The 25,421-nt window shown below is 35.6% G+C and overlaps 1 protein-coding gene across 3 annotated transcripts in view; it reads left to right on the top strand.

Moving 5' to 3' along the window:
- PCDH11X (protocadherin 11 X-linked) overlaps positions 1–25,421 on the top strand; it is a 475,627-nt gene that overhangs the window by 38,482 nt on the left and 411,724 nt on the right. For all 3 annotated transcript variants that reach the window (XM_077890193.1, XM_077890191.1, XM_077890194.1), the window contains exon 2: positions 20,821–21,404. In XM_077890193.1, coding sequence (XP_077746319.1) covers positions 20,865–21,404 — 540 coding nt within the window. In that variant the 5' untranslated portion in view covers positions 20,821–20,864. The remainder of the gene's footprint in view (positions 1–20,820; positions 21,405–25,421) is intronic.

Genomic DNA, 25,421 nt, shown 5'->3' with positions numbered 1-25,421 from the left:
CTGTGTCTCTGCCTTTCTCTCTGTGTCTCATGAATAAATAAATAAAATATTTTAAAAATAATAGGAATGATAATACAAGAGAAATCCATAAGATCATACTGGAAACACAAAGTTTATATGCCTTACTTCCCCTTTCCAAAATCTAAATTTATACAAAAAATAACTTTTTCCTTGAACTGTAGCCATTACAGCAAATTGTGGGATCTTCCATAAAGTGATAGACCTTTGTCGTCTATTGTCTAATTGTTGAAATGGAACTCAAAGTGTTCCATTTCCTATAGTTGACCTACCATAGGAAAACTCATGAGTTAGAAAGATTCCACACATCACATGCCAGAGATGTCTTGCCTTGGCTGCTCTCAACTTGGTAGTCTTGTGAATAAGCTGACAAGCTTAGGTGACACAACATTTTGCTATCCTTACAGAATTAGAAATTCCCCTTAGGGAACCGTCTTTCACTGTTGAAGGGAATATGAACTGATACAGCCACTCTGGAAAACTTTGTGGAGTTCCTCAAAGAGTCACAAATTTCCTTTCTCAGCCTCTCTCTTCTCCGTGACAAAAGAGTGAAATATGCTCCCCAGCTCTGGCATTGCTAAAAGAGGAAATATCTTAAAAGTTCTAGTTATTGGAGGGGTGCTTGGGTGGTTCAGTTGATTAAGCTCTGCCTTCAGTTCAGGTCTTGATCCCAAAGTCCTGGTATCTAGCCCTCATTTGGGGTTCTTGCTCAGTGGAGAGTCTGTTTGTTCTTCTCCCTCTGCCCCTCTCTCTAGCTCATACTCTCTCTCTCACTCTCTCTCTCTCAAATAAATAAACAAAATCTTTAAAAGAATTCTAGTCATTGCAAAAGTTCTCAGGCATTTTAATCTTAGTGAAGAAAAGATTTAAGAAACTTGTTTTACTTGTTTTTACTTTTTAAGTCATTATTTTCATTGTTCCTTTTTATCATCACCATTACTCTTCTACCTCTTCCCATCATTTTCTTCAGATACTCAAATCTGCTGCCAATGCTACCCAAGACCTCCCAGACCCATCAAATCTCCCCATGTCTTCCCTGTACTTTTCAGTCCTCCTATTCATTGAAGTCTTCCTCAGTTCCATTGCAGTTTTGTCAAATTTTTCGCTCTACTTTTGAGTTTCTACAATTCTTCCAAGTCTCTCCCCACTCCTTAAGTTTCTCTCTTAATCACCTTTCTCCAAGTTAGTTTTCTTCTATTTTTGTCCTGGTAAGATTCTATGGGATGCTTCTTATTCCCCTAGCCCATCCCAATAGTCAAAATCATTCCTTTACTCTCTTTACTACTCTCATTCTTTTCAAGTTTATTCTGAAACCCCATCAAAATCCTGTGATCCTCCCAGTTTCCCTACTGCCTAACAGTTCTTCCAAATTATTCAAATCCTTTACACACAGTCGGAGCATAACCCATCACAATAATATGACACTAACAAACAGCTTGAGTTTACACATTGTCATAAATAAGACAGTTTGTAGTTTAATCATTGGAAGGTTTGTAGTTTAATCATTGGAAGGTTAATTTCATCTTATTCTTTTTTGTAGTTTAATCATTGGAAGGTTAATTTCATCTTATTCTTTTTTGCACCTTAACATGCACACAGTATTTTAAGGACCTGATATTTGTACCAAGCTAGGTTTCAAAAGAACTTGAGATAGTAGAGCAAAATTAAATTAAATTAAATTAAATTAAAAAGGAGGCACAATCCCTGTTTTCTTAGTGGTATTTACCATTAAAGTAGCAAATAAAAATTAAATCAAGGTAAACAATTTTATTAAACAAAAATATGCAGTTCAAAGCAATACTCTGTACACCCTTTAAGGAGTAAAGGAGAAAAAATAAATGAATAAGGAAATGGGCTATATGCATATGACACATTACTACTGATGATATTGTTTTCCAAATTAAAGTTAAAAATCAAAACTTTTTGCTTCATGACTCTGCTGCCTTTTCCATAGTTGTCATATTTTAACTGAGTCCCTTAAGCATTTACATTTAACATTATTCTTACTGTTATCCCATGTGATGTTAATCTGTGAAAGTTTCTTAGAGGAAATGAGTTGTGAAATAACTTAAAGCAGATGATGACCTTGGATGACCAGAGAACATGTTGAAAATTTTGTGGCTAGAGAGTGGGTGTTGGCTTGGCTGAAGAAGGGAGATCATGAGTTATAAATTAATGAAAAAGAACTATGTTGTAAGTAACTAGTTAAGGAACTTGAATGCTAGGTTTCAGAGTTTAGATGTAGGTGACACATCTATTTTTGTTTTCAGTTTTTGTTATTGTTGTATATAATGTGCTTATATAATAATTTATATTTATTTTATAAAATAAAAAAGCAAAAGTCCATAAGATGTCCGATTAAATAGACAACATATTTGGAAATTATTTTTTATTAAAAAACATTTCTTCTGAATAAAGAGGTGGAAAAGCTGTCCTTATGTCAAATATGGACAGATTTTCCTTTAGAAAATTAGCAGCTATAATTAGTGGAAAATTTTGAAGGTGTAATTTGTAGTTGTCAGCTATCATAGGTTTTAATTATCTTGTTAATTTTAAAATGATAAACTTTACAGAAATTAATTTTTTATTTTCAGTACAAAATTTTGATGATGTATTTTAGTTGGAGACACTATTTTCAAAACTGCTTGATTTTGTAAGATGTGTTTGCTTCAATAATTTTAACACAGTCCTGGATTACAGGACTTAAAGATGTATTATAGTGATCCATTTAATTCCATCTTTTTTCTAATTTAATGGTTCTTAAAAATTCAAATATCAATTAAAATAAACCAATGAGTCAATATGTTTCCTACTTCATCAAAGGAATAAATTGATCAAGTTAAACATTTTATTTTTTTAAGTTAAACATTTTAAAATTAATCATAATAATATCTAAAGATGAGGAATGCCTGCATAGCTCAGTGGTAGAGCGTCTGTCTTCGGCTCAGGTCATGATTCTGGGGTCCTGGGATCAAGTCCTGAATCAGGATCCCTGAGGGACCCTGCTTCTCCCTCTGCCTATGTTTCTGCATTTCTCTGTGTCTCTCATGAATAAACAAAATCTTTTTAAAAATCTAGAGATGAATGTCATTGGAATATATCTTTCTTGAAAATGTTATGAAGAGTTATAAAATGTTGAGAAATTTATTATTAAATAAAACCTTGAAATTGGAAGTAATCATTAAAATACTCTCTTAAAACAAAGTTTCCATTCTAAGTTACATGGAAAAAATATTTGTTGCCAAACTAGAGACAACCGTGAAATCCCTTTCCACCAAAAACAGTAAGTGATGAGGAGGAAGGAGTGCATTTGTGATAAGCCCTGTGTTGTATGAAAGTGTTGGATCACTAAATTCAGGATCACCTGAAATTAATATTATACTGTATGTTAACTAACTAGAATTTAAATAAAAATTTTAAAAAGCATACAATCTTTAAACATAATTTTAACTCAATTAAAATTATATAAAATACACAGTTGACAATAGTTTGCCTTTACATATGGAGTTGTGATGTAAAATTCCTTAAAGCTGTAGCATTGCACGTAATTGAGATCCATTATACAAATGATTATAAATTTATGATTAAAGCTTATTATTAGAATCATAGAATGCTAGAACAAGAAAGGATCTTAGAGAAAAACTCCAACCATACTCACCTGAAAGAGGAAAATAAAACACAGAATGATTAACATACTTATCCAGAGTCATTTCTATTTAAAGACAGTTAATACTACAGTTCAAGTCCAAGTTTATTCTCTTACAAGATTAGACTTACTTGTCTTTGTGATTGCAGGATATATAGGCACTTTTGTTTATTTTCTTTAGTTTAATAGTAACAACAGCAACAACTACAAACACATAGGACACTTATTGTGGCTCCAGGAACTGTTCCAAGTGATTTACATGTGTTAATTCATTTAATCTTCACAATAACACTATGAGGTAGATACTATTATTATCTCTATACTGAGACAGAGAATTTTGAAAACTTGGAAAAAGTTACACAGCTAATAAGTGGTGGATCATGGATTCAAAACCAAGCAATGTCTCCATAGCTCATGCTACAAAATCTTGAATAAATATCAGAGAGGGTGACAGAACATGAGAGACTCCTAACTCTGGGAAATGAACGAGGAGTAGTGGAAGGAGAGGTGTGGGGGGGAATGGGGTGACTGGATGATGGGCACTGAGGGGAGCAATTGACAGGATGAGCATAGGTGTTATACTATATGTTGGCAAATCGAACTCCAATAAAAAATGTACCAAAAAATAAATAAATAAAAAATAAAAGCCTATGCACCAGTAAAAAATAAAAAAAAAATGTTTTTTCTTTTTTTTGAGTATAGTCTACACACAATGTTACTTTACTTTTTTATTTTTTATTTTTTTACAATGTTACTTTAGTTTCAGGTATACAACTTAGTGATTCAACAACTTTATAGATTATGCTATGTTCACCACAAGTATAACTACCATCTGTCCCATTACATTGCTATTAAACTATTACTGACTATATTCCTTATGTTGTGCCTTTTATTCTCCTGATTTGTTCATTCCACAATGGAAAACTTTAATCCATTTTGCCGAACAATCCTCCAGGACATAATCATCTTTGCTTCTATTTTTTTTTTTTTAATTTTTATTTATTTATGATAGTCACACAGAGAGAGAGAGAGGCAGAGACACAGGCAGAGGGAGAAGCAGGCTCCATGCACCGGGAGCCCGACGCGGGATTCGATCCCGGGTCTCCAGGATCGCGCCCCGGGCCAAAGGCAGGCGCTAAACCGCTGCGCCACCCAGGGTTCCCTCATCTTTGCTTCTAAATTTTTGTTCTTATGCCATCTTAATATTAACTCCTGATACAAAGTAATTTTTATCATGAATAGTACTTTATTTTTTAGGGCTTAAGTTTTCAGGGTTTTCAATTTATAAGAAGAATTAATGCAGCATGTGAGCATAATTTCTTAGAGTGCCAGTTATAACAAATGTGAAATAGTTCTAGTTGTGACAGCTTATTCTATGATCTCCATTAAATGATATCTTTGAAAAGGAAAAAAAAATAGAATCTTTCAGTATTTCTGATATTTCTTGGGATAACAAGAACATTTGAGGACAATGTTACACATTCATCACCCATATAGAAAATGTAAGTTGCCTAAAATGAGACAATGACAATTTTTCACCTATTTCATATCCTATTTCAAGTTGAAATCATCACAATTTGGTATTCTGAAAACCAAAAACATTTTGGGAGGTAAAGTAAGAATGTAATTTGTGCTTCTAGTAGTGGGTAGGAAGAATGCCTATTCTTTTTCTTTAACAAACTATTTTTCAAAACCAGTGTGAAATCTAATTTTCAGAAGATAAATTTAAGGGTTTTTTTTTTTGCAAACTTTCATAAATTAAAAAAATCAAGTTATATTTTCTATAAGCAGTGAAATAACCAAATTACCAAAAATAACTTGACAATAAATGCCTAAATAAAAATATCTATTTGGTCTCCATATGCATTACTGTGGGGACATAGTGAAAGTAGTGCCTTTTGGTACTATCTTAATATGAGAGTAACCCTGACCACATCACTTCCATTTCAATCATTGTTTGATGTAATGGAATTTTAGCTGGCAACACTCATTGAAATTATCTGTCTGCATGTGCACACACACATGCACACACACCAGGATATACACTCACAGTGAAACAAAGACTATTATTTAAAACACAAAATAGGGGCACCTAGGTGGCTCAGGTCATGATCCCAGCATTCTGGGATGGAGCCTCATATCAGGCTCTCTGCTCAGACAGAAGCCTGCTTCTCCCTCTCCCAATGCCTGCTACTTTTTCTACTTGTGCTCTCTTTCTGTGTGTGTCAAATAAATAAATAAATAAATAAATAAATAAATAAATAAATCTCATGAATATTCCACAATTAAGATTGTCTAGTGCTTTGGCTAGTGTTTGCTAGTCCAAAAAACAAAATTGTATCCAACCCTGTCTAGATGGAGCTTGTATATTCTTGATTTTTCATCTGACAGTTACTGAAAGTCATTTTGAGGTAAATATACTGCTTGATTTGTGAAATAGTACCATACATTTCTTCTTCTAATATGCTTGTTTATTATTGTGTAGAGAGAAGACTCTGCTTGTGGTGAGAAAGCACAGAATATAGTGGATCAAGGCTAATAATGAAAAGAATCATTTTTAATTCTTTTATGATACTGAGTAAGATTTGTGGTAATAAAATATGGGAAATACAATAAAAAGAAAAAATCAATTTCAAATAAGAGGGATCTACAAAAAAATTGTAAAGGTACAAGATTAGTTAATTAATGTAAATTTTGTGTTTATACTTGGGAAAAATGTTTGCCTAAGAACAACTTACTGCAATTTGTAATGAAAATACCTGTAGCAAGACTGTGCCTACAAAATACTCTTATCAGGGCATGTGGGTGACTCAGTCAGTAAAGTTAAATACTCTTGATTTCAGCTCAGGTCATGATCTCAGGTTTGTGGGATCAAGCTCTGCATCTGGCTCCACATTCATCCAGGAGTCTGCTTGAGATTTTTCTCTCTCCCTCTGCCCCTCCTCCCTGCTTGCACATGTGTTCTTTCTCTCCCCCAAGTAAATAAATGAATCTTTTAAAAAATAAAGAAGTAGAATATATCCTTAATCAGAAAAATGTAGATTTTTTAGTAAACAGAATGCATGAAATAACGAACACTCCAAGTTGTTTTATAGCACTTCTACTGTTTCTTGGAGCCTTTGCCAGTCTTTACAGTAATATGATCTTTGAAAGAACACTGTTGAAAGAGGCTGACATAGGGCTCCATGAGGGCTTCAGCAGGGCTTGACCTCATGATCCTGAGATCATAAACCTGTGCCAAAATCAAGTGTCAGATGCTCAACCAATTGAGCCACTCAGGTGTCCCAGGAAGATTGATTTTTAAAAAGCTGTATGTCATTTTTGCTTGGTGGTCTATAATATGTAGCTACTATTTGTGGATTCAAATTACCCTAAAGTCATCTTACCAGAACTTCTTTTTCTCCTTGGGTGAATGAATGAAGCTATTAAGAATGAATGTCATAAAAAAAAGAATGAATGTTATATCTCTGTTCTATGGAACATATAGATTGATAGTTACTATTCATTTTTTTGATAACTAATATCTTACCTTGATTCATTTTACAAACTATAATCATGATCTTTTTTTTCAACCACCATTTCAAAAATTCTGGTGGTATAGTCCATTTGCTTTGAATAGTTGATTTTATAGCATCTTGATTTTGATATATTAATAGCTGACACAAAAAATATACTAAGCCATCACTTATTTTTCTTTCTGGTTAGACCTATACTGTTTTATTAATTCATAAGAACAATTAATAAAAATAATCACTTATCCTTACATATCTAAAAATCAAAATAGGCAATTCAACAAATTCCCTGTGAAGTTACAAATTTATCCTATTTGCCATCTTAAGACGTGGTCCTCTAGAATATTTAAAGAGTGTGAAATTAACACCTTTTTATTTTTTAATTTTTAAATTTTTTATAATTTTTTATTGAAGTTCGATTTGCCAACATATAGCATATCACCCAGTGCTTGTTCCATCAAGTGCCCCCTTCAATGTCCATTACCCAGTCACCCTAATCCCCCTCCCCACCTCCCTTTCCACTACCCCTTGTTCATTTCCCAGAGTTAGTCTCTCATGTTTTGTCAACCTCTCTAATTTTTCCCACTCATTTTCTCTCCTTTCCCCTTTATTCCCTTTCACTATTTCTTATATTCCATGTATGAGTGAAACCATATGATGATTGTCCTTCTCCGATTGACTTACTTCACTCAGCATGATACCCTCCAGTTCCATCCACGTTGAAGCAAATGGTGGGTATTTGTTGTTTCTAATAGCTGAATAATATTCCATTGTATACATATATCACATCTTCTTTATCCATTCATCTTTCGATGGACACCAAGGCTTCTTCCACAGTTTGGCTATTGTGGACATTGCTGTTATAAACATTGGGGTGCAGGTGTCTCAGTTTTTCACTGCATCTGCATCTTTGGGGTAAATGCCCAGCAGTGCAATTGCTGGGTTGTAGGGCAGTTCTATTAGGGCAGTTCTATTTTAAACTCTTTGAGGAACCTCCACACAGTTTTCCAGAGTGGCTGTACCAGTTCACATTCCCACCAACACTGCAAGAGGGTTCCCCTTTTAAACATTTAACTTATAAATTATTTTTTAAAGATTGTATTTATTCATGAGAGAGAGAGAGAGAGAGAGGCAAAGACACAGGCAGAGGGAGAAGCAGACTCCGTGCAGGAGGCCCGATGTGGGACTCGATCCCCTGACTCCAGGATCATACCCTGAGCCAAAGGCAGATGATCAACGGCTGAGTCACCCAGGTATCCCTAACATATAAATGGATGCTTATAAATATTTATATATACCACTTAGTTGTTATGAAAATTGAATAAAATAACTGATTTGAAATCAGAGCAATTAAAATGTTACAATACATGTAAATTGTCCTCTTAACCTTGGTGAATCTAAGATTTATTTATTATGATTAAATGATACTTACAGACAAAATATATTAAAATAATAGGTATTGAAATATTTATGATTAAATTCACCCCAAGGTGATAAAAGGATATGTGATGATGGATGAGCATTATTTGAGTATATGCCTTATAGAATGTGTCTTTTACTTGATTAATCTGTAAAGTCATTTTCTGAATGCTCCCTGTTAAGGTGGCCAGTTACACAGATGGCAAAGAATTGCACATAGTAGAGCAACAATCAAGATAGAGTTTATTCACTCTCCAAGGGAAGAGAGAGGCCAGACTAAGAGAAATATTGCCCCAAGTTTCTGTTAAGCTGGGTCTTTTAAGGGGTTTAAAAGATGTAAGAGGGTTGTAGCTGTGCTCATGAGGGAGGGTGTGTAAGGAAGGAGTCGACTCTTGGCCAGTTAGGGCAGGAGGTGTCAGTTTCTTGCGGGGCTCTGTTCAGAATTCCTCTGAGATGTGGGTTGTGGTCCAGCTAGAGAAGCATATGTTTTGTAGTTGTGGTCTATTTTCTGAGAATGAGAGACACCATGACCTGGAAAAACAAAAAGTTAGGGCAAAGTACAGACACCTGTAAATTTTGTCTGTAAGCTTGGTTGGGGTGGGGAGGCTTTGAATTTAACCCTTTCACTCCTTAAATCATGTATCAAAAATACAGACAGATTAATATGGAAAAGCAACCATCAAATTTTCTTATAAGCAATGTTTAAGCATTGAGTATTAACAGATTTGAAACCCTGAAAGAGAATACTGCAACAACTGCTGTGAAGAGTTAGAATGAATCAACAAAACATAAACATTGTAAAGAAGAAAGCAATATTGATGGAATCCACTCCTTGGAGAAGATCAGACACAAATGTGAAAATTAGACCAGTACAAAAAGAAATAAAATAAATGAGTCCTTTCTGGAATAAAATTTAATAAAAATATTAATTTCATATATTTACTATACCTTATTAAATCTTTTTTTTTGGCATTTCAAGTTTCAGAATACATAGAAAATAATCATATCAAGCAGGACAACCAATGTACCTATTCCACTCTACTTGTGGTCAGTCTCTTTGAAAGTGCTGAGTGTATCAGTTTCTCCAGTTTCTTTTTTTTTCTTTTTTATTATTTTATTTTATTTATTTTTTATTTTATTTCTTTTTTAATTTTTTATTGGAGTTTGATTTGCCAACATATAGCATAACACCCAGTACTCATCCCATCAAGTGCCCTCTTCAGTGCCCATCACCCAGTCACCCCAACCCCCTGCCCACCTCCTTTTCTACTACCCCTTGTTCATTTCCCAGAGTTGGGAGTCTCTCATGTTCTGTCACCCTCTCTGGTATTTCCGACTCATTTTCTCTCCTTTTGCCTTTATTCCCTTTCACTATTCTTATATTTCTCAGTGAATGAAACCATATAATATTTGTCCTTCTCCGATTGATTTACTTCACTCAACACAATACCCTCCAGTTCCATCCACGTTGAAGCAAATGGTGGGTATTTGTCGTTTCTAATGGCTGAGTAATATTCCATTGTATACATATACCACCTTGCTCCAGTTTCTTTCTCCAGATGTGGTTACTTCTTTTGCAATGTCTTAGCTTGCTTCCTGTAATCTTTAAAAACCACATTATTATTTCTCCAGTCTGTGAAAGAAGCTTTGACTGCATGAAAGCAAAAACCTATAAGTGACTGTATAATACCTCATGGTTGTTCAAAGGTGTATTTTTTACTTCATGACACATTAAAGTAATTAGAGTGACAGGAGCCAAATAAAGTTAAGATCACAGGCAAAATTTCATATTTTCATGTAATACCTAAATTTGTACTATTTAAAGCAATTTGCTATTGTAGACTGTAAGCCACTCATTCATTTAGAATTAGTTTTTCATAGGGTGCCTGGGTGGCTCAGTTGGTTAAACATCTGACTTCAGCTCAGGTCATGATCTCAAGGTCTTGGAATGGAGCCCCACAGTGGGCTCCCTGTTCAGCAAGGAGTCTGCTTTTCCTTCTGTCCCCCCACCCCACTTGAGCACATGCTCTTTCTCTTTCTCTCTCAAAAAGAAAAAAAGAAATTTTCAGAAATTAAACATAGCAGTATAATAAAGGAAAATGTAATAAATATGTGAGAGAAATTATGTCTTGGAATTCTTCTGACAAACCAGTTGAACATTGCTTCTCTAGTTTGAAACCTCTAGAATTGAGTAGAGACTTAGTTCCTCTACCTACTTACCTTTTGAGAATGAAATTCCATAGACTATAAAATGAGTTTGCATTTTTGTTTTTCATCTAAAATTTCAGAGTTGGTTATTTTGTTTCTGTTTTTGCTTTCTTCGATTGTCATGGTTCTATCCCTCTATGCTTGTTGCCTATGCAACCATTAGGTATTCCCTACAAAAAACATCACTTAAATAGCATTGGCACTGGCACTGATGAAAGTTTTAGAAAAATGTAAATCTCTGTATCTGTTTTCATTGTGGTTCACCAGTAAGTTTCCAAACTGACCTTAGACTGTGGTAGGAGTGGGATGTGGAAGAATGGTAAAGAAATTTAAGGTTATCTTATCATTTGTTCATGAAAGAGAAAATTAGACCCAGGTAAAAGTATGTGTATAGGAATATCTTCCCTAAATATCTGAGTTAAATTCATGCTTCCATAGAACTAAGCAGTGATTTTTTTTTTATATCCATTTTTGGCAACTAAATTTTTGGATTGGTCAGACAAAGAAGCAAACAGCATTTTAAAGGAAAACCTTTTAAATTGTAAAGATTATAATACATCTTCAAGTGAAAAATGTAAGGGGTTGGAATCAAAATCTGGAGATGGACGTTGTTTACACTCTGATAGAGGCAAAGTTAAGTTTGTTATTCGTTGATTGAACCCTGAGTTAAAGACATTCTGGAATATTTATATTATGAAATATAAACTCTGTGAGGACAGTGATTTTTGTCTATTTTGTTCCTAATTTATTCTCAGTCCCCAGAACAATGTCTGGCATATTTTTAAAAAGATTAATAAATATTTGTTGACTAAGTGACTAAATCTTTATGAAACTAATTACTAACTAGAGGTTAAATATTCCTTCTAGGTTTGCAATATGGATACTTGCTTAAGTTTTAGAAATGTCATTGTCCTTTTTTTTCCAATACTTTCTAGTTTTTAAAACCTCTGAAAAAATTTTAAATGATAAAATACATTTTAAAATGTTTTATTTGATGGTGTTATGAAAGAAAGAGTAGAACAGATTTAGAATGGGTTGGCAGAGGGGGACTACTTGGAATCAGGTCACTTTCTTAATTCTTCCTCTTGTGTAGAGATATTGCAACATTCATGTACTATTCAAAAAGTGGTCTGTAGTATCCTTCTGCCAGTTGTAATAATGTGTATAAGCTCAATGGTAAGATAAGAAAAAGAGTAGTAGTTTTAATTCCAGTTGTCATTATCCCATTTTTATTTATGCTTATGTTTGCATGCTACTTACAAAATCACACAGTAAATTATTTTGGATATACTAGATTCATATTGTATAAGACACAAGTATATTTGTACATATTAACACAGTAAGTATAAAGGGTATTATTTAATAATAAATTTATTTTTTATTGGTGTTCAATTTGCCAACATACAGAATAACACCCAGTGCTCGCCCCGTCAAGTGACCCCTCAGTGCCCGCCACCCAGTCACCCCCACACCCCGCCCTCCTCCACTTCAATCACCCCAAGTTCGTTTCCCAGAGTTAGGAGTCTTCCATGTTCTGTCTCCCTTTCTGATATTTCCTACCATTTCTTCTCCCTTCCCCGTTATTCCCTTTCACTATTTAAATGGGTATTTTTATATAGAGCAAATAATATGTTAGAGAATAAATCTTGAGAAAAGTTTCGTATTATGTAATTCCAATGTTCATCATTGAACAAATGGGCTAAAAATACCATAGGCAATAGTATTTTTTGTGTTGATTACTAGAAGGGAGAATGTCTTCAGTATTAGAATCACTATTAAAATGTTTCATAAATGGCATGCAATGATCAACACAGGAAAATGGACTAATAATAAATATATTTTTATTCTTTTTTAAAAATAATAAATTTATTTTTTATTGCTTTTCAATTTGCCAACATGTAGAATAACACCCAGTGCTCAGCCCGTCAAGTGCTCCCCTCAGTGCCCGTCACCGATTCACCCACACCCCCCGCCCTCCTCCCCTTCCACCACCCTTAGTTTGTTTCGGAGAGTTAGGAGTCTTTACGTTCTGTCTCCCTCTCTGATATTTCCTACCCATTTCTACTCCCTTCCCTTCTATTCCCTTTCACTATTATTTATATTCCCCAAAAGAATGAGAGCATATGATGTTTGTCCTTCTCCAATTGACAAATTTCACTCAGCATAATACCCTCCAGTTCCATCCACGTTGAAGCAAATGGTGGGTATTTGTCATTTCTAATGGCTGAGTAATATTCCATTGTATACATATACCACATCTTCTTTATCCATTCATCTTTTGATGGACACCGAGGCTCCTGCCACAGTTTGGCTATTGTGGACATTGCTGCTAGAAACATCGGGGTGCAGGTGTCCCAGCGTTTTATTGCATCTGCATATTTGGGGTAAATGCCCAGCAGTGCAATTGCTGGATCGTAGGGCAGGTCTATTTTTAACTCTTTGAGGAACCTCCACAGAGTTTTCCAGAGTGGCTGCACCAGTTCACATTCCCACCAACAGTGTAAGAGGGTTCCCTTTTCTGCACATCCTCTCCAACATTTGTGGTTTCCGGCCTTCTTAATTTTCCCCATTCTCAATGGTGTGAGGTGGTATCTCATTGTGGTTTTGATTTGTATTTCCCTGATGGCAAGTGAAGCAGAGCATTTTCTCAGTGCGATTTGGCCATGTTTATGTCTTCCTCTGTGAGATTTCTGCTCATGTCTTTTGCCCATTTCATGATTGGATTGTTTGTTTCTTTGGTGTTCAGTTTAAGAAGTTCTTTATAGATCTTGGAAACTAGTCCTTTATCTGACACGTCATTTGCAAATATCGTCTCCCATTCTGTAGGTTGTGTTTCAGTTTTGTTGACTATATCCTTTGCTGTGCAAAAGGTTCGTATCTTGATGAAGTCCCAATAGTTCAATATCGCTTTTGTTTCTTTTGCCTTAGTGGATGTATCTTGCAAGAAGTTACTATACCAAGTTCAAAAAGGGTGTTGCCTGTGTTCTCCTCTAGGATTTTGATGGAATCTTGTCTCACATTTAGATCTTTCATCCATGTTGAGTTTATCTTTGTGTATGGTGCAAGGGAGTGGTCTAGTTTCATTCTTCTGCATGTGGATGTCCAATTTTCCCAGCACCATTTATTGAAGAGACTGTCTTTCTTCCAGTGGATAGTCTTTCCTCCTTTATCGAATATTAGTTGACCATAAAGTTGAGGGTCCACTTCAGGGTTCTCTATTCTGTTCCATTGATCTCTGTGTCTGTTTTTGTGCCAGTACCACACTGTTTTGATGACCACAGCTTTGTAGTACAACCTGAAATCTGGCATTGTGATGCCCCCAGCTATGGTTTTCTTTTATAAAATTCCCCTGGCTATTCGGGGTCTTTTCTGATTCCACACAAATCTTAAAATAATTTGTTCTAACTCTCTGAAGAAAGTCCATGGTATTTTGATAGGGATTGCATTAAACGTGTAAATTGCCCTGGGTAACATTGACATCTTCACAATATTAATTCTGCCAATCCATGAACATGGAATATTTTGCCATCTGTTTGTGTCTTCCTCAATTTCTTTCAGAAGTGTTCTATAGTTTTTAGGGTATATATCCTTTACCTCTTTGCTTAGGTTTATTCCAAGGTATCTTATGCTTTTGGGTGCAATTGTCAATGGGATTGACTCCTTAATTTCTCTTTCTTCAGTCTCATTGTTAGTGTATAGAAATGCTATTGATTTCTGGGCATTGATTTTGTATCCTGCCACGCTACCAAATTGCTGTATGAGTTCTAGCAATCTTGGGGTGGAGTCTTTTGGGTTTTCTATGTAGAGTAACATGTCATCTGTGAAGAGGGAGAGTTTGACTTCCTCTTTGCCAGTTTGAATGCCTTTAATGTCTTTTTGTTGTCCGACTGCTGAGGCTAGGTCATCTAGTACTATGTTGAATAGCAGTGGTGAGAGTGGACATCCCTGTCTTGTTCCTGATCTTAGGGGAAAGGCTCCCAGTGCTTCCCCATTGAGAATAATATTTGCTGTGGGCTTTTTGTAAATGGCTTTTAAGATGTTGAGGAATGTTTCCTCTATCCCTACACTCTGAAGAGTTTTGATCAGGAACGGATGCTGTATTTTGTCAAATGCTTTCTCTGCATACAATGAGAGGATCATATGGTTCTTGGTTTTTCCTTGCTGATATGATGAATCACATTGATTGGTTTAAGAGTGTTGAACCAGCCTTGCATCCCAAGGATAAATCCTACTTGGTCATGGTGAATAATTTTCTTAATGTACTGTGGATCCGATTGGCTAGTATCTTCTTCAGAATTCTTGCATCCATGTTCATCAGGGATATTGACATATAATTCTCCTTTTTGGTAGGGTCTTTGGTTTTGGAATTAAGGGGATGCTGGCCTCATAAAATGAGTTTGGAAGTACTCCATCTCTTTCTATGTTTCCAAACAGCTTTAGTAGAATAGGTATGGTTTCTTCTTTAAACGTTTGATAGAATTCCCCTGGGAAGCCATCCGGCCCTGGACTTTTGTGTCTTGGTAGGTTTTTGATGACTGCTTCAACTTCCTCCCTGGTTATTGGTCTGTTCAGTTTTTCTATTTCTTCCTGTTCCAGTTTTGGTAAGTTTTGGTTTTCCAGAAATGTGTCCATTTCTTCTAGATTGCCTAATTTGTTGGCGTATAGCTGTTCTTAATATGTTTTTATTTTTTATTTTATTTTTTTTTTATTTTCTTAATATGTTTTTAAAATCGTTTGTATTTCCTTGGTGTTGGTGGTGATCTCTCCTTTCTCATTTGTGATTTTATTAATTTGAGTCTTCTCTCTCTTCTTTCTAATAAGGCTGGCTAATGATTTATCTATCTTATTAATTCTTTCAAAGAACCAACTCCTGGTTTTGTTGATCTGTTCCACAGTTTTCTGGTCTCGATTTCGTTGAGTTCTGCTTGAATCTTTATTAACTCTCTTCTTTGGCTGGGTGTAGGATCTATTTTCTGTTTTTCTCTAGCTCCTTTATGTGCAAGGTTAGCTTTTGTATTTGAGTTCTTTCCAGTTTTTGAATGGATGCTTGTATTGCAATGTATTTCCCCCTCAGGACTGCTTTTGCTGCATCCCAAAGATTTTGAACGATTGTATCTTCATTCTCATTAGTTTCCATGAATCTTTTTAATTCTTCCTTAATTTCCTGGGTGACCCTTTCATCTTTTTGCAGGATGGTCCTTAAACTCCACGTGTTTGAGGTCCTTCCAAACTTCTTGTTGTGATTTTGTTCTAATTTCAAGGCATTATGATCTGAGAATATGCAGGGGACGATCCCAATCTTTTGGTATTGGTTCAGACCCGATTTGTGACCCAGTATGTGGTCTATTCTGGAGAAAGTTCCATGTGTACTTGAGAAGAATGTGTATTCAGTTGAGTTTGGATGTAAAGTTCTGTAGATATCTGTGAAATCCATCTGGTCCAGTGTATCATTTAAAGCTCTCGTTTCTTTGGAGATGTTGTGTTTAGAAGACCTATCGAGTGTACAAAGCGCTAGATTGAAGTCATTAAGTATAAGTGTATTATTATCTAAATTGCCTTAACTTTGGTTATTAATTGATTCATATATTTGGCAGCTCCCACATTCGGGGCATATATATTGAGGCTTGCTAAGTCCTCTTGTTGGATAGATCCTTTAAGTATGATAGAGTGTCCCTCTTGATCTCTCACTACAGTCTTTGGGGTAAAGTTTAGTTTATCTGATATTAGGATGGCGACCCCTGCTTTCTTTTGAGGACCATTTGAATGGTAAATGGTTCTCCAACCTTATATTTTCAGGCTGTAGGTGTCCTTCTGTTTAAAATGAGTCTCCTGTAGACAGCAAATGGATGGGTGTTGCTTTTTTATCCAATCTGAAACCCTGCGCCTTTTGATGGGGTCATTAAGCCTGTTCACGTTCAGAGTTTATTGAAAGATATGAGTTTAGTGTCATCCTGATATCTATTCAGTCCTTGTTTTTGTGGATTGTTCCACTGAACTTCTTCTTAAAGGGAAATTTTAAGAGTCCCCCTTAAAATTTCTTGCAGAGCTGGTTTGGAGGTCACATATTCTTTCAGTTCCTGCCTGTCTTGGAGGCTCTTTATCTCTCCTTCCATTCTGAACGAGAGCCTTGCTGGATAAAGCATTCTTGGTTGTATGTTTTTCTCATTTAGGACCCTGACTATATCCTGCCAGCCCTTTCTGTCCTGCAGGTCTCTGTGGAGAGGTCTGCTGTTACCCTAATACTCCTCCCCATAAAAGTCAGGGATTTCTTGTCTCTTGCTGCTTTAAGGATTTTCTCTTTATCTTTGGAATTTGCAAGCTTAACTATTAAATGTCAGGGTGTTGAACAGTTTTTATTGAATTTGGGGGGGATCTCTCTATTTCCTGGATCTGAATGCCTGTTTCACTTGCCAGATTAGGAACGTTTTCAGCTATGATTTGTTCAAATACATACTCTCGAACTCTGTCCCTTTCGGCGCCCTCAGGCACCCCAATTAAACGTAGGATTTTCTTCCTCAGGCTCTCATGTATTTCCCTTAATCTTCATGGTCTTTTAATTGTTTGTCTCTTTTTTCCTCAGTTTCCCTCTTTGCCATCAACTTGTCTTCTATGTCACTCACTCATTCTTCCACCTCATTAACCCTGGTTGTTAGGACTTCTAGTTTGGATTGCATCTCATTCAATTGATTTTTAATTTCTGCCTGATTAGATCTAAAATCTGCAGTCATGGAGTCTCTTGAGTCCTTTATGCTTTTTTCTAGAGCTACCGGTAGCTTTATAATAATGCTTCTGAATTGGCTTTCTGGCATTGAATTGTAATCCAAATTTTGTAACTCTGTGGGAGAGAGGACTGTTTCTGTTTCTTTATTTTGAGCTGAGATTTTCCTTCTAGTCATTTTGCCCAGTGCAGAGTGTCCAAATACAAGTTGTATTGGGAAAAAGAGAAAAAGAGAGGAGAGAAAGAAGGAAAGAAAAGAGAAAAAGAAAAAAGAAAAAAGGGAGAAAAGAGGAAAAAAAGAGAAGAAAAAGAATGAAATGAAAAAAAGGGTGGGGGAAGCAATCAGAAATCAAAAAGAAAAAAAAAACATGGGGGAGTATCTTCTGATTCTGTATACTTTACTTCCCTTGACTTCCCCTGTAACTTGTCTGTCAATCTGGTCTTCTGGGGGAGGGGCCTGTTGTGCTGATTTTCAGGTGTTAGCACTTGGGGAAGCTGCTCAGCCCCCTGCCTGGTGCAGGGCTCAGGGGGGGTTGTTTACCCCGTGAGGCCCCAGGAGGAACAACCCCAGTGGCTGAGGCAGCCCTGGAGCCCTGGATTCAGCTCCCGCAGTAACTCCAGAGCTCTCCGTCTGCAGGGCCTGGAGGCTCCGGGGCGGAGCCGCTGATCTGCTCATCCCGGGGCAGGAGCGTCCTTGCTGTCCTGGGCCCTCCTGGCCTCAGCCTGTCCCGGGGAGAGGTCAGATCCTGGGCTGTGTCCAGGCGCCCTGTGCTCCGGGGCCTGCACTGTTGGATTCGGGCTCCCGGCTGGGCAGTCCCCTCTCCGCGGAGCCTCCGCCCGAGCCCCTCCGTGCTGCTCCCAGCTCCAGCCGTGGGCGCGCTGCAGCCCTTTAGTGAGCTTGGCGCACTCTTCCTGGGGCGCAGGTGTCTGTTAGTGTCCCCGGGAGCCTGAGGGCATCCCCGCCCCTCCTGGGGTCCTGCTCTAACTCCCTGCGAGTGCCTTTCAGCCCGGGGATTTTGGTGCAGCTCTTGCTTCTCTGCGAAGGGTCTTTCCTATCCTGGGGCACTGGCTCCGGCCTTAGCCCGGCGCCTCGCGGGGCCCCTTCCCCTTGGATGCCTTTTGTTCTTTATTTCTTTTTTCCCGTCTTCCTACCTTGATAGAAGCGCGAACTTTTCTCACTGTAGCATTCCAGCTGTTCTCTCTTTAAATCTCAGGCCGAATTTGTAGATTTTCAGGATGATTTGAAGGTTATCTAGGTAATTTGGTGGGAACAGGTGACTTGGGGACCCTACTCTTTTGCCATCTTGCCCCTCCTCTCTATATTTTTACTTCTATGATAATAATTCTTTAAAGTGAGACTTTTCAAGCTTATCTGGTTCATTTCTTGGTTCTATTCATGACATAAACAATTTCAATTATTGTTACAAATAAAGTTATTCTATCACTATTGCAAATAGGAAAGTTTTTTCCTCACTTTTGTGTCTTCTGATCTGTCTGTATGCATATTTTTAAAGATTTTATTTATTTATTCATGAGAAGGACAGAGAGAGAGGCACAATATATAATTGAATATTTCTCAGCCACCAAAAAGAATGCAATCTTGCATTTGCAACAACATGGATGGAACTAGAGTGTATAGAGTAAGTGAAATATGTCAGCCAGAGAAAGACAAATACCATATTATTTCACTCATATGTGGAATTTAAGAAGCAAAACAGATTTTATATATATATATATATATATATATATATATATATATATATATATATTTACACCCCGTCTTCTTTATCCATTCATTAGTCAATGGACATTTGGGCTCTTTCCATAATTTGGCTATTGTTGATAATGCAGTTATAAACTTCAGGGTGCATGTGCTCCTTCAAATCACTATTTTTGTATCCTTTATTTTTTAAAGATTTTATTTATTTATTCATGAGAGACACAAAGAGAGAGATATAGGCAAAGGGAGAAGCTGGTTTCCTGTGGTGAGCCTGATGCAAGACTCAATCCCAGGACCTCAGGATCACAACCTGAGCCAAAGGTAGATGCTCAACCACTGAGCCACCCAGGAGTCCCTGTACCTGTTAGATAAATACCTGGTACTGCAATTTCTGGGTGATAGGATCATTATATTTTTAACATTTTGAAAAACCACCATACTGTTCTCCAGAGTGGCTATACCAGTTTGCATTTCCAGCAATAGTGCAAAAGGGTTTCCTTTTCTCTGCATCCTTGTGAACATCTATTGTTTCCTGAGTTGCAAATTCTAGCCATTCTGACTGGTGTGAGGTGGTATTTCATTCTGATTTTGATTTGTATTTCCCTGATGAATGATGTTGAGCACCTTTCATGTGTCTGTTAGCCATCTGGATATCTTCTTTGGGAAAGTATCTATTCTTGTCTTCTGCCCATTTCTTAACTGGAGTATTTGTTTTTTGGGTGTCAGTTTGTAGATGTGAAAGCCCATTTTAATATGATCTACTTTCAATCTATAAACACAAATTGTCAAAGTTGGAATGTCTTCTACTTCTGCTTTCCCACTGAAAGTTTGGGTGTTAGCTACCAAATCATGAATATATAGATCTAAACTGGTTATCTAATTTCTTACTATCTCCTGAAAACTGTTTTTTTTCCCAGAATGTGTCAATATGCAGTTGTTTATGTTGATCTGAAAGTTCCTCCCTGTAATTTTTACCTATCCTTATTCCTCTCACCCAAAGAAAGGAAACTTTAACTTCCTTTTTACATGGTAGTCCTCATGTTTAGGCGTGTGTCATATCAACCCCTGCCTTTCTCAAGGGACTTTTTTCTTTAATCCAAACTTCCCAAATCCCTCATGTGTCATGATTCTTTGTCTCATTTGAGGTACGGAACTGAACATATGAAACATTGTATAAAACATTTATTACCAACAGAAGGATTACATTTGAAAGCTGTATTGTAATAATGAATAATAATTATATTTTTGTGATCAGTAACAAATACATCTTACCTTTCCTTAAGTATTGAATTAAGTATTTTTAATTATTTTTAAAACTTTATCTATATTGGTATATCTTTTATATATTTTATCAATGGTGACCAGTTGTATAAATACTGTAGATACATTGTATAATTTAACTTTTATCTTAATGAAAAAATGCATAATATTTTTGAGTCAATTGTACTATTATTTTAATTTACTGATTTTACAACAAAGCCTTTAGTTAACATACCTTTGATGATTGGCTTTAATAATTTCTTCTTCTTCTTCCTCTTCTCTTTCTCTCCTTCCCCCCTCCCCCGTTTTTCTTTGACAGTTTTCTGTGGGTTGATACGGAGAATCATCACAATTGTGCCTGGTATGGACTTGTTGTCTGGAACATATATATTTGCAGTTCTTCTAGCATGTGTCGTGTTTCAGTCTGGCGCCCAGGAGAAAAACTACACAGTCCGAGAAGAAATGCCAGAAAATGTTCTTATAGGCGACTTGATGAAAGACCTCAACTTGTCACTGATCCCAGACAAGTCCTTAACATCTTCCATGCAGTTTAAGCTTGTGTACAAGACAGGAGATGTGCCACTGATTCGAATTGAAGAAAGTACTGGTGAGATCTTCACTGCTGGATCTCGCATTGATCGTGAGAAATTATGTGCTGGTATCTTGGTGGAAACCCGTTGCTTTTATGAAGTGGAGGTTGCCGTTTTGCCAGATGAAATATTTAGACTTGTTAAGATACGTTTTCTGATAGAAGACATAAATGATAATGCACCATTATTTCCAGCAACAGTTATCAACATATCAATTCCGGAGAACTCAGCTATAAACTCTCGATATGCTCTCCCAGCAGCCATTGATCCTGATATAGGAATAAATGGAGTTCAAAACTACCAACTAATTAAGGTGCGTTTTAAAATCACTTCGTTTAAGATAGTTCCTTTTTAAAAGGCAAAAATATAAAAGCATCTTTGTGTACTCAAATTTTGAGTAAGCCATTACCCCAATTTTGAAAAGTTTAGATATCGTAAAGGAAAGTAATCATTGCAATTCTTGCAATTGCAGGGAGTTTATGATTTTTTATTTTATGTATATTTATTTCCAAGCAGCTGCTTATGTTTCCCTTAACAATCTATTATGGGGTCAGATAAGGAGCTCAGCCCTGACACTTACAAACAATAACCTACCCAATACCTTACTTTTAATTTGTCTAGTCATGACTCTGCCACAGAGTGGACCTAAACAAGTAAAATGTAAACATTAAGAATGAATATACATATCTATCAGTTTACTCAGTGATCATTTTAGATAGGAAGTTTTCTCTCGCCATTTGAAAAGATGTCAAATAAATTTATTTGAGGGGTGAATAGAGCATTTTTATTATTAATATTTCTACATATATAGAGAATAATATTTTTCATGGTGGTTTCAAGTCAAGGGAAGATCTTTAAGCATCTCTTGAGTCATCAGAATGAGGTTAAATTTTAGCCAATGTGCTGCTAATGTTAAATATTTTCATTTTTTTTCTAATTCTTTGAAAACACAGAACACTCATTTGTTATAAAGGGTGAGTTCTCCACCCAAAAAGTTTCAATTTATCTGAAGAGCCACTTCTGGCCTGACTTGGGTCTTGGGGTAGGAGAGGCAGAAGGAAAAATAGGTGGAATAATTGTATTTGAAATATGTGCAGAAGGATCTTGTTCATCAAGCAAATGGGTAATTCCCTTTAATAACCTATATAGTATATAGGGTAGTAAGAAACTCAGATTTGTATATGTGAAATAGTTCAATCACTGTACTTGAATGAGCCTGGTAAGTGTGTAAAAGAACATATGTGCAAACTTAATATAGATGGGTTAAGGAATTTTTAAATTTTTATAAACATTTTCTGACTATTCACTACCAGATTATGATGAACATAATGGCAATGTTACAAAATATTCTAAGAACACATAAGTATTTTGATGTTTATCATCTGAGGTTTTGGCTGGACGATGTATAATATTGGAAAACTGCTCACCTAATGCTGATATATTGTAAAGATATATTTGTTTATAAATACATTCAGGGATAGAAGGCTATAGATCTCTTGAAAGAACTCAGGTGAAATGCACACTAGCATTTGAGTATAAGAAGTAAAAACAGAAATAGAAAGGATAGAAGATTTAGAAATTAGCATTTTTAGGTAAGACCTCTGCTATGGTATTTCCTTATATGATGAAATAAGAAAATATACAGGAGTCAGAAAGATATGGATTATAATTTTGTGCTTACAGCTGACTAGATATGTCACCTGCAGCTTAATTTTTCTGACCTTTAGTTTCTTCAACCATAATATGAGGATGATGATGTATATGTCATATAGGCAGAATTGGGAGAATAAGCACACAGTAGAAAGTAGATAGACATGCAGATGATTTTTGGAGATACTCTAAAACATTTGACTGTTATAGAAATGTGAGATTTATCACTTTAAATTGTAAGTTGTATAGCAGAGTAGATACTATCTCTAAAACAACACTGTCCAATGGAACTTTCTGCAGTGACATAAATCCTATAATCTGTGATAGCCAATATGGTAGCTATTGGCAATATGTGGCTATTGAGTACTTAGGATGGGGTTAATGGTACCAAGGAATTGAATTTTTAAATTCTATTTAGTCTTAATTTTAGTAGCCACAAGTGGTTAATGACTACCATATTACAGAGTCAAAATGAAGTAAGGTCATTTGGAAAATAAAAAATAACAGATAAAATAAAAATGGGACCTTATCAAATTTAAATCAGGTATTAGTAATAAGGTCTCTCCACCAACCATCAAGACAAATGTGTTGTTTTGCAGTGCAATGCTTTATTATTTAAAGAAATTATTTCCAAGAATATTTTTTCATATCTCCCTCAGGATAGCATAACAAATTTATGATACATTTCTGATTTGTCTTGAAAGCTGCTTAAGAAATTTAAATAAAACAAACCTATTGACATTATTTTAGCTTTGTTAAAATCTGTTTTCATTTGAATTTATTTGAAATATTATCAGTAAATAATAAAAATACAGGCTCACTAGAGGTTATTAGATGAGTCTTAGAATAAACATACTCTAAAATTTCATTCCGCTGTAGAATGTGTGATAAGGCAAAAGTGAACTACATGATGTACTTAGAATATTGAGGCATTTGTTTGTTACCATGGACAAATAACACTCCTGATTGCTTGTTAAAAATAATGAGCATGACAACAAAAAATAATGAGCATGGAACATAAAACATAGCTCCAGGGCTATGACATGGATGACATTAACTAAATATACTTTGACTTACAAAAAGGTCTTGTCATGAAAGTGGCATTTATGCTGAAAGGATAGGGAGACTAAATAAAAAGAAAGAAAAGAAACATGTTATGATTTATCCATAAACTTTAATGTGTTATAATTTGAAAGTTAAGTAAACCAACCTAAAAAATAACCTCTGTCCTGCAGAATAGGATGAAAATTTAATTAATATTAATTTTTTCTATTTCTGTTGAATAGACTAGACTAGCAAAATCACAGATTATCCCAAATAGGGATATATAAAATGTGTATGTAACGTTCAGATAGCAAAGGGAGAGAAGGGAAAGATATAGGGAAAATTTTTAGGGAAAAGTAGGTCAAATTACACATGAAGGCAATATAGACGTGCTCCTGATAATTCTATATTAATTGATTGAAAATAAAGGCAGTGGTGGAAAAGACTTATTAAATGTATCAAAAATGTATATAAGTAACATAAAACTTAGAATATTTATTTTCAAAAATTAATATATAAATATTTAATCTTAATTTTTAAATTTTGAATATTACATATGCTTTGGTATAAACAAGGAAAGCATTTTTATTCCACCTTTTGAATTCTTTGAAAATGCATTTCAGAGTAATAATTTAATTTGCTTATGATTATATGACAAGTTAGTGATAAAGCTGCAGACCAGAATAAGGTCTTCTCTTAGATTTAATTGACAGACAGATTGGTAACCTTGAAGATGGGGATCACAACAAGTTCATGATCTAAGAAGAAAGAAGAAGAAAAAAGAGAAAAGGAAGAAAAAGGAGAAAGTGAGAAATGAAAGAATGAAGTGATTACCAAATGATTCTGCTTAGTACAAAGAAAATTATGTTAAAATAAACTTCAAGTACCCAATCTGATTCAGGACAAGGATAAAAACCTCAAAGACCTACTTCTTCCTATGGCTGGGACTCAGGGTAAATTCATTTGTGTAATGATACTACATATGTCTTCATTTTCTGCTTCAGGATTTCATCTTCCCTCATATATATTAATAATATTTCTATACTAGTCCAGTGACATATGTTGATTGGTTCCCTTGAGGCAGGCATAACAGTGTTTCAAAGGTTGTCAATTTGTGCTGACAGAGCATAATGATCACATTTTTCTCAGATTAGTGATCCTACTTGAAGCTTTCACCTGTATTGCCCATTCCATAAACCATCTTTATATTTTAAACTACCATAAAAGAAAATTTAATCTTGGGCAGTCTTTTCACATAATCAAGACTTGGGCACTTATTTCTATTTTCTTTAAAACCAGATATAAAAATTTGGCCTTTATGTTTAAAGCTAAATGAGAACTAAATATCTTTCCTATTTAAAAAAAAATATTTTTATTTATTTATTCATGAGAGAGACAGAGAGAGAGGCAGAGACACAGGCAGAGGGAGAAGCAGGCTCCATGCAAGGAGCCTGATGTGGGACTTAAACCCGGGACTCCAGGATCATACCCTGGGCCATAGGCAGGTCCTCAACCGCTGAGACACTCAGGCGTCCCAATATCTTTCCTCTTGATCAAGAGTTCAGAATTCTGTAACTAAGGTTACAGTTAGATTTGTCTTGAAGTCTGGGACTAGAAAATCCAAATTGGGGGGCAA

This window comes from Canis aureus, chromosome X, assembly GCF_053574225.1.
Source record: "Canis aureus isolate CA01 chromosome X, VMU_Caureus_v.1.0, whole genome shotgun sequence".
Classification (NCBI taxonomy): Eukaryota; Metazoa; Chordata; class Mammalia; order Carnivora; family Canidae; genus Canis; species Canis aureus.
The sequence above is the reverse complement of the archived record's forward strand: the minus strand, read 5'-3'. Positions and strand labels throughout refer to the sequence as shown.